The 13,397-nt window shown below is 36.1% G+C and overlaps 1 protein-coding gene across 3 annotated transcripts in view; it reads left to right on the top strand.

Moving 5' to 3' along the window:
* Nucleotides 1-6,642: 6,642 nt before the first annotated feature.
* The window catches only part of mark3b (MAP/microtubule affinity-regulating kinase 3b), a 52,940-nt gene continuing 46,185 nt past the window's right edge, over nt 6,643-13,397 (top strand). The window contains exon 1 of one of the 3 annotated variants that reach the window (XM_053488575.1): nt 6,643-7,325. In XM_053488575.1, the coding sequence (XP_053344550.1) occupies nt 7,275-7,325 (51 nt within the window). In that variant the 5' untranslated portion in view covers nt 6,643-7,274. The remainder of the gene's footprint in view (nt 7,326-13,397) is intronic. The other 2 variants (XM_053488573.1, XM_053488574.1) reach the window with 2 other exon arrangements.

Below are 13,397 nucleotides of genomic sequence, written 5' to 3'. Positions count from 1 at the left end.
TGCTGCCTTACATCGTGCACTGCACAGGGAGAACAAATCATTATTTCCTACTTGATATAGTGCACCTCCTTAGGGAACCATGGAGCATCCTGGGATTCAGTGAATGTGTGCAAACGAGGAACTCGAATCAAACTCCTGCTTGTTTATATAAAACAATCGATGTAAAATAGATATAAAGTTTGGATACACCTTCTAATTCTATGGTCTTTTCTGATTTTTTATTTCTTTCTACGTTGTAAAACAATTAAGAGATTTAAACCCTCAACAGTGGAGGTACGAGGAGACTAACTACTAAACCCCCCTGAAATTATGTTTCAGTCAGTCTTGAAACCTGCGACAAAACATGTCCAGCACTTAATATTGTGTTTTACTGTAAAATTTATATTATTTAAATCTTATAAACAAAACCACTCACTCATTGTCTATACCGCTTTATCCTGTAGGCTATACAGGGGCGAGGGGAGAGTCTGGAGATTATCCCAGGAGCCTTTGGGCACCATGTGAAGAAGATGGTGTGCCAATCCATCGCAGGGTACACACACATACACACACTACAGCAATTTGGGGACCTTAATGCATGTCTTTGGATTGTGGGAGGAAACCCGAGTACCCCGGGGGAAACCCACCAAGCACATGCAAACTTTATGCACACCAAGGCAGGAAACAAACCTGGCTGGGAATCGAACCCAGGCCCTGGAGGTGCAAGGCGACAGTGCTAACCCTTAAGACACCGTTTAATATTTATTTAGACCTGAGAAAACCCTTGTCCAGAATAAGGGTTCACATTCTTAAATTGCTAAAAACATGAATTAAAATATAAGGGGCAAATACTGTGTGCTAAGTAAAATACGTACATTTAAATTCATTAATGGCTGTTTTTGTTTCTTAGTAGTGCACAGTCTGCCAATGTTTACTACTGAGGTTTTTAGGTAACCGACATCTTATCATTGTGTAAACTCTAGTTGTTACATTGTATTAAATAAGTTTAATTTTGCATTAGTTTAAACTGTTTAATCATTTATCATGTGTAGGATATGGTCGATTATGATTTAGTTAGATTGTGTTTAATAAAGAGCTGATTAAGGACATTTAAAGTAGAATAAATATATAACAATAATCTAATTAATTTAAGGGAACTATGCTAATACAGCAATTGTCAATGGAAAAGTGAAAGAGAAGGAATAGAAAATACAAAACAAAAGTGATCAGAGTGAAAGAAAAAAAGGAATAAAATAAGGTCTTGGAAACACACTCAGAGAAAGTTAAAAAAGCACAGAACTCTGGAAAACATTGGAAGACCCGCAGCTTGTATGTCTGTAGGATGCATTGATCATTGTAATCACTATCAAAGTTCTATTGTGTTAGCCATGTTCATTGTTAAAAATTATTTTGAGTTCATTGTGACCTGTTTCTCTACATAAGATATAGTTCCATTTGAAAGCTTTTTTAAATTCAGTGATTCCATTTTGATTTAGCAAAAAAGTCTTTAATCATAATTCAATCACTGTCATTCACTCATCATCCATACTGCTTTATCCTGTATACAGGGTCACGGGGGGCCTGGTGCCTATCCCAGGAGGCATAGGGGTACATCCTGGATGGAGTACCAATCCATCGCAGGGTACGTACATACACACACTCACACGGTCATTCACACGTTATGGGCAATGTGGAAACGCCAATTAGCCTAATCTGCACATCTCTGGACTGAAGAAAACCGCCAACAGTGCTAACCACTAAGCTACTGTGCCGCCTAAATCATTATTCAATAGTTTTAAAAATATGAAAGCTGGATGTAAAAAAAAAAATTGATGCGAATATATGAAAAATTAATCCCAAGGGTTAAATCCTGTATAAATGTTATCAAATTTATTAATAGCATACATATTAGGTATTATTACATTAATAATTTTATGCTTATGAATCAAACAAAAATCAATAATAGGAATAAGAAAAATTACATTTAAATTTGACCATAGTAATTCACCATTACTATATTTAAATATTGTATAAACATAGTAAAATTGACTACCCACTCTGACCTATGTAACATTGTAATTTAATTAGTCTCCTGCAGCAATAAAAATAACAGGGTTTCGCAATGTAATAATAATTTCTATAGAGACACATGAACACAACAGACCACTAAAAGGTAAGTGACATTTCATCAATTATTTATTGCAGTAGCAATGTAACATAGTATTAAAAAAATTCAGTCAGCATCTTTCTTTAAAATGATACAAACAAGAGCACTCTCTGCATACTCAGTAGTAAGGCTATATAATGGCCCATTTCCTTCCAGTTTACCTTATTCCTTATTCCAGTTTACCTTATATATAAGCTTGAAAATGATTCAATTAGAATGATCTGTCCATTAATTGAATTATTTTTTTAGACTAGGATATTTTATACACAAATGCATCCTTAAATATACAATATATTATTCATGACAATTATATAACATTTTTAAAAGGTAAAAAATAGTTACAGTATAGGTCATTATATCTACCCCAAACTTTCTGTTTGATACTGACCACACCCCGAATATAAAGTCGAATATAAAGTCTTATGAATATTAAGGCTTGTAATTTATGTTGAAATTGCTCATTAAAAAAACGTTTGACTACAACTTATTAAGCCGGTCAAACACTAAGGGTTTAGAGTCCCAGTGTACAGTACCTGCCATCCCAATATACTTTCATCCACTTACTCACTTATCGTCTATTCTGCTTTCCCAGAAGACTTAGGGCATGAGGCAGAGTACACATATAAACACACTCACACATTACAGCAGATTAGAAATGCTAATTAGCCCAAAATGCATGTCTTTGGACTCTGGGAGGAAGGAATCGAACCTGGAAAGTAAAACCACTAAGCCACCTTGTTGCCATGTCTTCTTTTACACACACACACACACACACACACACACACACACACACACACACACACACACAAAGTTGCTCTTATAACATATTTATACTTTTATAAAAATATAGAAACCCCTTTTTAATATAAAAAACTTTAATGACTAAATTAGGCCACTAGATGGGGCTAAAATACATTAAATAACAGTCAGATTTAATTGGTCAATTGGCACCCATTCCAAAAGATAAATTATGTACTTACAGTGTAACATATATTATGGAGCGTCATGGTTTGTGTAGAGGTATTGTTACAACAACAGATTATGCTATGTTTTTTAATGCAGCAACTATAATCTATGCGAATGTGCTTCACAACTAAGTTAGTTGGACATACTGTAGATGGTAATGTAATAGAAGCGTGAGGCCACAACATGTGCTCAGCATCTGTGCAACAGCAGCTTCCTGGTATATTACACTTAAAATATTACAGGTATACATTTACTTCATACTGCCCTGCAGGAACAAACAAAAATAACTATTCAAAGCTGTTGACGCCCAAATGTGCATCTCGGAAAAAAAAATAAAATAAATGAAACTCTAATATATTCTATGTTCATTACATGTAAAGTAAAATATTTAAATCTTTTTTTATTTTATCTCACAATATTTGGCCTTTATAAGGAAATAATAAACAGTGCATCACAAGAAATTAAAATATTGTGGAAAATATTTACAATACAGAAATTCAGAATATTTTTTTTTTATTTATGCACGCAATACTTGATTGGACTCCTTTAGTACAAATTACTGCATCAGTGAAGCATGGCATAGGCACTGTCTTTGCTTTATGAATGGTTTGAAACAGTTGTAGCCTATTTCCTTAAGAAATCCATGCATGGTGGTTCTTGATGCACTAACTTTAGCCTCATGCCACTACTCGTGAAACTCTCCCAAGGTCCTGTATTGGTTTGGCCTAATAAGTCTTATGCCTGCTGTCATGCCTGTTGCTTAGGCACCTTTTCCCTTCATGTTTACGTTTACCTTCTAGCCAATTCCCCTTCAATTTGCCTAAATACAACATCTTCTGTGGTTTACCCTTCTTTTGGACAGTGTCAAAGATCGTTTTCTGGACAACTGTCAAGTCAGCAGTCTTTCCCATGCGTTTACCGAACTACACCAAGGGTACACTGTACACCAACTACGCTGTATTTATACTCTATAAATAATAATTTACTCATATTTTGAGATACTGGATTTTCATGGCCTGTAAGCTGTCATCATTTAAATTAAAATAAAAAAAGGGAATACACAACTTTACACGTAATGAACCTAGAATATATGGGTTTCACTTTTTAAATTAAATTCTAAAAGAAAATAAACTTTTTCATCTCATTATACTTTTTCAAGATGCATTATACACATAGTATGTATTTGTTTTCAGCACAGTCGATTCATCTTGTCTTTTTTGATGACAACTCAACCACACAGGAAGCATGGTTTATCTCTTTCTCTTTCTCTCTCTCTCACACTCTTTCTTCCTTTCCTTTTATAATGTGTAGACTGGTGAATGTATGTGTAGAATTTGGCATATCCCAGATAATAGTAAGTGTTATAGTGTTGCTATGCAATTTACTTTAAGGGGGAAAAAAATAACACAGGAAAGATGTGAATGTTAACCATTTTATACCCACATTAGACGAGTGAATAAGTAATAGCAGGGGCTTTTAGAAACAAGTTAAGTACTATATAAGTAGGGCGAGGCTTTATTTGCATTTTTTTTCTTTTTTGTTATAAAATTGATGGCTACATAATATTGATCTAATTCTCAGGGAATTGGGTGAAAATACCTACGAATGATATAATGTTTTAGAAGTGATACATGTTGTTTTTAGAGTTGGGGTGATAACCACAACAGGAAACCCTATTTCAAGGGTGACATCTTCCACCCTGTGTTTCACATGTGGACACACCCTTGGCAAAGATGAAGGCCTGCGAGAGTCAGATACTTGTTAAACATTATTCGCTGCAGTCTCACTGTCTTTAAATAATTTAGTCATAAAACATCATTCATAATATCGTACACATCTTTATTCCTGTTGAGGTGACAGTCTTTCTTATCACAGTGCCCATGACCCAGCACAGGTTAGTCATTACTTAAAAGACCTTGACTGAATTCCAAAAAGGTGAAAGGTCAGGCAGGAAATATACCTGCCTGTAGATCTTTTTAGTATGCATAATAGGAGAGTATGCATATGAAGGGAGTTCTTTGAAATTCAGACTGTTTTGTCCAAAACAGCATACTGTATACCTCCAAAAGAGATGCGCTATTCTGACATTATTTACTATTTAACAACCTTTGTGTAGCTTGACCTTTTTTTAAATATACATACTGTATGCACACTTAATATTTCATAATGATACTGAAATGTGATTGTTTTCTTTAGATTTAATTAGATTAGACGCACATTTTTATAACAAGGTAAATTAAAAATATATTTTTTAAATTAAGATGTCATGAGTGTCACATACTTGTTTATACATTATAGTTCTGCCATCCTTTTGAAATTTTTGTAAATCAATATTGTTGCATTTTTAAAAGCTTCTATATTTCTTCTATATAATGTTTATTATCTTGTTACAACTGTTTGATGTAAAAGGCCCAGGTCAAATTTCCACCCTAACCTCAGCCACTGGATGAAGTGCCAGTCCCCGGATAAAATGGGAGGGTTGCGTCAGGAAGGGTATCTGGCATAAAACCTGTACCAAGTTGCATGTGCGGATCGGATGATCCCCTGTGGCGACCCCTTGATGGGAGCAGCTGAAAAACCAACTGCTATCCAATGGTGCTGTGATCTTGCATGACAATATCCACACACTTCTGCCCAAACTGCAAAAACTTCATACTGTATAGTCTCTATAGTCCTGAACTTGCACCATCACCTGTTTGGTCCCCTGAAACAAAACACTAAGAGGATGAAGACAGACTGACAAAGTGTATTTGTCTTTTCTAAAAGTTACTTCAAATAAATTCTACAGAGAAAGTGCAGATAATTTTTTATTTACCCTTGCATATGATCTATTATTATTATTATTATGGATGCACAGTGGCTTAGTGGTTAGCACTGTCGCCTCGCACCTCCAGGGTCCGGGTTAGATTCCTGCGTAGGGGGTCTGTGTGCATGGAGTTTGCATGTTCTTACTGTGCTTGGCGCATTTCTTTCGATTAATCCGGTTTTCTCCCTCAGTTTAAAGACATGCAGATTAGGCTATTTAATAATCCCAAATTGCTTGTAGTGTATGAATGAGTGTGTGAGTGTTTGTGGGTATGTGTTTGTGCTATGCAAAACCTTGGCAGCTAGGCTGTATACAGGATAAATGCGGAATATATAATAATAATAATAATAATAATAATAATATTTATTATTATTATTAATAATAATAATAATAATAATAATATTTATTATTATTAATAATAATAATAATAATAATAATAATATTGTTAATATATGTTTATAATAATTATTACTATATACTACTACTATATAATAATAATAATAATAATAATAATAATATATTTATAATAATAATTAAATAATAATAATAATAATAATTATTATTATTATTATTTGTAAATAGGGCAAAGGTAGCCGTTTTTCGTCGGTCCATTAAATCACCCTAGCAACACCAAACAGCCCTCGCGCGGCGGGAGCGCCAATCAGATTTGAAGCCGCCTGTTTCGTCACTTCCTCCGGCAGCTCTAGGCTCGGTTTAGGGTTGTTTAGCAAATACGCGGCCATCTTGGATTCAGCAGCACATCTCCGGGCAGCGCTGAGTTTTTTGGGATGGGTGGAACTGAACCAGCACTTGGGGATTCCCGGGCGAATTTTTTCACGGAGTAGCCTCGCCAGTCGGACCCTGAACTGTCGGACTGAACTTGAATAACTTCGGAAATCTCCAGCAGACCTTTGTAGCGGATACAACCTGAAGTCTCCTCCTCTTTCTCGCCTAACCGCTGTGTGTGTGTGTGAGAGAGAGTGAGTGTGTGTGCAGTTCGGTGGGCCTGTTTGAGCTCCACGGGCTTGAATAACAACTTTTAGTTTTATTTGACAGCGTTTGCTGACTTCTGAAACTAAAGTGACGGTTATGGTGGGCGCGTGCTCAGCAGTGCAGAAGTTTGTGCTCCCTGCCACCGGTTGGACTCGCGGGCGCTGCGTGCTGTAACGCGGCTCGGTGAATGACTTTATGAATGTGGAGTGGAGCGGCGGCGGCGTCTTCCGGCGTTTGTTGTTGCTGCTGAAAGTTCGCTTTCGGATCGCAGTCTCCTCCATGGTCTTCATCAGCCCGCGGATAGCTGCTTTCCACTCTTCCTTCGAGTAGACACGCTTGGAAAGGAGACCGAGACGCGTTAAAATGTCAACGCGAACACCGCTACCTACAGTCAATGAGCGAGACACGGAAAATGTAAGTACATCAGTTTGGTTTGGCTCATGAGGCAAACTTTTTTTCCCCCTCCACTTTCGGGACACTTTATAAACTTTAGGCTTCACCCAGTGAGTTAGAGTTAGTGTTACTCCACCAGGCGCAGAGAGAGGAAGTTCTATTAACCGAGGTCCATCATGTGCCTTCAGATCACACTGACAAAGACTCATTGTTGAGGTACAGACAGATCCCCAAATCTCACCTTTAATACTACAGTCTAGAAAATAGTCACGATTTGCTTCCCACGTGTTTACATTTATCATCATCACAGCCGAGGAACTCATAAAATATTAAATGCAGTACATGTTGAAAGGTTATTTATTTATTTATTTTATCAGCTGTTTTTGTTCTGTCAGATTGTGTGGCATGAAGTTAAATTTGACCTTATGAGCTTGTCGGATTGGCTAAATATAATTGCAACCCATGACATGTGGCTGGAGAGTCATCTCTTGAATCACCTTCAGTAACTGCCTCTTGCTGATGGTATATCTTGGAGACCCGGGGTGCGAGACTGAGACACCTTTATATGACGGATGAACATCACATGCTCATTCACACCAAAGAGTATTTCAGCATTGCCAGTTCTGTGTAAAGTGGACATGTTTTTTATAATGAAATCAAGATCCTGGTGGAAACCTATTCGCTTACTGACAGAACGTGCTTTTAAACTTCAGTAAGTGCGAGATCAAACTGGGGACCTCGGAGTCAGAGTCTAAAATAAACTGCTTTTGATCCATCACATGGCGCACCCATACACATATACACCATGGTAAATTTTGTGAAAAGCAGTTAACCTAATCTGCATGTCTTTGAACTGTGGGAAGAGGACGGAATATCTGAAGGAAATCGACCACGCATATGGAGAGCATACAAACTCAACGCACACAGACCCGAGGTGGGACAAGGGTAACTCGGTGGTTAAGGCACAGGACTACTGATTGCAAAATCCCGGTCCAAATCCCAGCAAAATACCACTGTTGGGCCCTTAAGAAAGGCCCTCAACCTTCAACTGCTCAAATGTGTACTGGAATAAAAATGTATGTCACTCTGTATAAGGGTGTCTGCCAATTCAAATCTAATGGGAATTGAACCCTCAGCCCTGGTGATGTGAGGCCAGCTGCTAAAGACTACGCCACAGTTTCACCATATGTGACCATCACATCCAGATGTGCTTCTGTGGGTTTTTTTACTTATTATTTTTTTCTTTTTTAAACTTCCAATTCCTGATTTAGTCTCTGCATTCTAGTAAATAATCTCCACACTTCAGGGAAGGCTTTTTACTAGACACTTTTGCCTTTCGAGCTCATTTTGTGCACAGGGGCACTGTCATGCTGGAACATGCTTAGTTCCACTGAGGGGAAGTCTTCAAAACTTTTTACAGACAAGCATGCAGAGACACTTGAAACAATTGTGTGCTGCAGCAGTTTGAAGAAGAACCACATATGGGTGTGATGATCGAGTGTTTGCAAACGTTTGGCTGCAAAGCGTGTCTTATTTTTGTGTAGAGGTACACAAATGCTATATTTTTCCTAACGACCTGGATGTTTGTAACACTTAATTATGACGACTTCAAAAAATTCATAATAATTTCTAGACATAAAATATTCTTAAAATAATGTTTTTATAGTTATGGGGTCCTATTATCCATCACTTTTAATGAACAGACTATGATCATGATGATATTTGTCTACTGATACTTGTAACAGTGTTAATAAAAAAAAATTAAAACTAGCTTTAAGACAGTACTCTGCTGACAGGATGTGCAGTGAGGATCGCTGTAATGAGAGAATGTGTGCAGGTCTATGCAATGTAGTGGTTTCCCTGAAGGCTGATAAAGTGTGTAAGTGTTAATAGCCAGCTGTTGGCTCTTTGGAAAACGGAGCGACTCAGCCCTCCCCTCTCTCACTATAATCTAAGGATGGAGCATAGACATGAGCATCAGTCCGTTTCTGTGGATCGATGAGCAGTCGGCGTTCCCAAAAGGAAAGCTCTCGTCTGTGTGGACATTATTTAGCTAACCAATGCTAACATGAAGGGCTCGCATTCGGTCAAGAGACACCGCATTACCATAGTAAGTTTTTTTTTTTTTTTTTTTTTTTTTTTCCCTTTTTTTTTGGTGTGTGTGTGTGTGGTGGTGGGGTTTGTTTTATCCCAAAAGTATTCAAGGACGAATGTTTAAGGATTAGCCCCCCCCAGACTGGGTATGGAGCAGGAGGCGATTGGAAAGCTTTTGTGTTTATTATAATGAGGATTACAGTAAACTCACAAGTACAGGTAATTTAAGTACAAAGGATTTTTAATAGATTGGTACATGGAAAATATTGGTTATAAATGAAATGATAGCTTTTGTTTGTCTTGTTAGAATCTGGCTACAAAGTAGGTCTCTACTGAAGTGATGTATGTCATCTGGAAAGGCTGTAAGGGTTTTATTCTGCTGTCCTACATGGCTGTGTGCAGAGTCTTTTTAATTATTATTATTATTATTCCTCTAATTTTGACTACTAAAATTGAGGGCTGCACAGAAATAGTAATCAAGGAAGTGTTGAATGAGAGACTCATTACAGATGTATCTAAACATTTAAATGCTTAGACTTTTTTTGGTGTGATTTTTTTTTTTTATTTATATATATATATATATATATATATATATATATATATGTCTAGTACCCTAAATATATTATGTTCTCTAAATATTGGAATTATACTTCCTGCTGTTGTGACCTCTTAAGGTTTGGATACAGCTTTATTACAATGGCTTCCAATGTGGGACAAGCTTCAGGACTGGCCTGGATGACAAAAATGTCCTCACACTGCCGGTACAAATCATTGCTGTTTAAAAAAAACATGCACAGACTCTGGTTTTGGTGCAATCTGCAGATATTTCACGCCTTTTTAGCCACATGTCTGTGATAGTTCGTCATCCTAATAAACGCTGCCTTAACTTGCCCTGAATATTTTGGCAACTGTTTTTATTTATTTATTTATTTATTTATTTTTAAACCGTCAAGGTCAGAGAACGTTGGATATGCGGTTTGAAGCGTTCAGTCAATAGCTAACTGGACTGTATCTGATTATGTAAGTGGTTGGCTCAGTTACAGAATTCTGTACGTCAATGTTTGAGACATCTGAACTAATGTCACGTTTAAGTTTAATGATGGAGATAAATGCCTGCTTGTATTTATTTATGTTTGGCGAATCTTTAGAGGATGTCCAGTTTATCAGGGTGAGCAGTGGATTATGAGAATTTGTAGGATTATCATCAACTTTCAATTCAGCATGTTTATATAACAGCGCTGTTAAATTCTCCATCTTGATTTTTTAGAACATGTCTCATAATTTAAATATATATAATTGCAAGCCAAATAAAATGTTTAATTTAACAAAAGAAAAAAAAAGTTTTTTTTTTTTTTTTTTGGTAACTTCTTAAACTTTCATAGAAGGAGTCTCCAGTGTCTGTGCTTCTCCATCTCCATCCCAGGAAGCACAATTATTTGACAATTAAAGGCAAAAAATTACTGACACGCTTTACATAAATTCCTGACAACGTGTATATTACCTCTGATAAATTGCATACTTTTGCAATTAAATATTTTCACAGGTCCATATCGCAATTTCTGTGCAATTAATTGTGCAGCACTAACGCAAGTGATAACAGTAGCTAACCCATAATATAAACTAAAACTATAAATCAATTAAAAGATGAAAGTCAAACTAATGAATGTTGTAACTATTATTAGTAATATTAAATTTTTTATTCCTTACATACATGTTAGGAAGTAGGGCTGAAAGGCTACATAGTCTGTTTATGATCTACTCTGAGCTTGATGTGAGAATAAAAACTTCGATTGTTGTCAGGGATGCAATATCTTGTTTTTTTTTTATAAACCATATTTCTTACTTTCATCTTTGCGGTTGTTTTCAACTCCAGCTCGCTTTTACCGTAGCCACGTAGTTGTGTCTGCCTTCATCAGATATTACTCAGCTGTCTGCCTAAATGATTTATGTACTAATTTGGGCATCTCTGTCCTAGATAGATTGATGCTGGGTTTTCATAGAGAGACAATAGTAGAGAAATCATTGCCTGATCGATTATGTACCAGATTTCTGTAACAGTTAAAAAGCAAATCTTGTGGTATAATTCACATTCTATCTCTCATATGCTACAACTTGTTCTTTTCATTTGATAATTTATACAAGGAATAATTTCCTAATGACATGAAGAGAAAGGGCCCGTAGTAATGCAGTTGGGTGAAAAATATTCGTATGATAAATCTAGCTTAATGTTAGGGATTTTTTTTGTGTATTTTATATTTTTATGTTTTACTTGTTTTTTTTTTTAAAGTATTTTTTTTTTAACTAGAGCTGTCACAATTCTACAGATTACTCGTACTGACAGATTACTTGTTACTTGTACTACTGCGAAGTCATATTGATGTTCTATTCTAAATATCGTACCATGTTCAGACCCACTCCATTTTTTGCAGTTTTCATAATAATAAAATGAAATATATGGCCCATTAATTTACACACGATAATAAAAGTTTCTTAAATTTTTTGCTAATTTATTCAAATCAAAAAGTAAAATCTCTCATTTAGACAACTGTTCAGATCCATTATGCAGTACCGTGTTGTAGCACCGCTGGCAGCAATTACAGCTTCAAGTCTCTTTGGGTAATTATCTAGCACTTTCGCACACCTCCTTTGTTTTATTTCCCCCTCTTTCTTGGCTGATCCTGTCACAGCAAGTGAGATCAGATGGTGAGCACCTGTGAACTACCATCTTCAGGTCTGTTTACAAATGAAGTGCCTTGCTTATCCTCAGCATTGGCTTCCAACTAGTCTCTTTGCCATAATGTCCTGATTTAATAGAGCAGTTCTGAGATGTTTGATCTTCTGACATCTCCGGATATGACCTTTTTTTTTTAAAAAAAACTAAAAAAACAGACACTTGCCAGTGTTCAATTAGTGGTGCTTTCATCACCTGCACATATTTGTGACCTCTATTCTACCTGTAGTGACCCAGGTTGCTGCTGGAGCTCAGCTGACGTGCTGGGCAAAAGTACATAAATATGTTTCGGAGAAACCACTCCCTGCTGATAAGACTAACCAGGGTTCAAAACATGTCCACTCTTTCAGATTGGAACTCTGTTCACTGTATGGAACATTTTTAATTATTTTATTAATTTGACAGATATTAGTGACCTTCTAGTGACAATTTGCAGGCGATTTCCCACATGATTTAGCCGTTATTCCAGAAGTCATTGGTGACGACAAAATCATTATCAGGTTATCCCTTTATCATCACATCTGCATCATTGTCTGTTATATAATGTTATCTGTTATGTGTTACATGAATAGTCTGAGTATTTTACCTCTTTGTCATTGTTCCACTCTTGTACCAGAGACTGACTAGTTGTTTTAAACATATAGTTGGGCCATTAAAGTGTTCATTACTCTGGTTCAGCAGATTAATGCCTTGGCTTTTCAAACTGTAAATTCTCTCTGAAAGTCATTCTTGCTGTAACCAAGCATTTCACTATGCTGTTGTTCAAAGAAAGAGGAAGTCATGGCTGAAATCCAGGAAACAGCATGGTGTTATGTGTTTAGCCAGCAGTATTAACATGCATATTCTTTCCCGCTGTCAAGGCTTTGAGGCTTTTGCCTATGTCAAAATCATTTTAAAAAGCATTATTTTGAAAAGATTGTGATAATCTTTTTCTGGATCTTCTAATTTAACATATATCATTTTTATGTTAAACCCTCCTGTATGTCTAGTTATTAATAAAGACTTGATTTATTTGCATTGTAGTTTTGTGAACTTTGCATTGCTTTGTTTAATTTAAAAGGTGAAACTCTCATATATTCCAGATTAGTTGCACATAAAGTTAAATGTTTCAAGCATTTTTTTGTTTTAATGATTACTGATGACAGCTTATGAAAATCCAAACTCCAGTATTTCAAAATATTTCCCAAGATCTATCAAAAGGGATTAACGATACAGAAAAATTATGTTGATTTATGCACTTAATACTGGGTCAGGGCTCCTTGAGTTCG

This window comes from Clarias gariepinus, chromosome 27, assembly GCF_024256425.1.
Source record: "Clarias gariepinus isolate MV-2021 ecotype Netherlands chromosome 27, CGAR_prim_01v2, whole genome shotgun sequence".
NCBI classification, from domain to species: Eukaryota; Metazoa; Chordata; class Actinopteri; order Siluriformes; family Clariidae; genus Clarias; species Clarias gariepinus.
The sequence above is the reverse complement of the archived record's forward strand: the minus strand, read 5'-3'. Positions and strand labels throughout refer to the sequence as shown.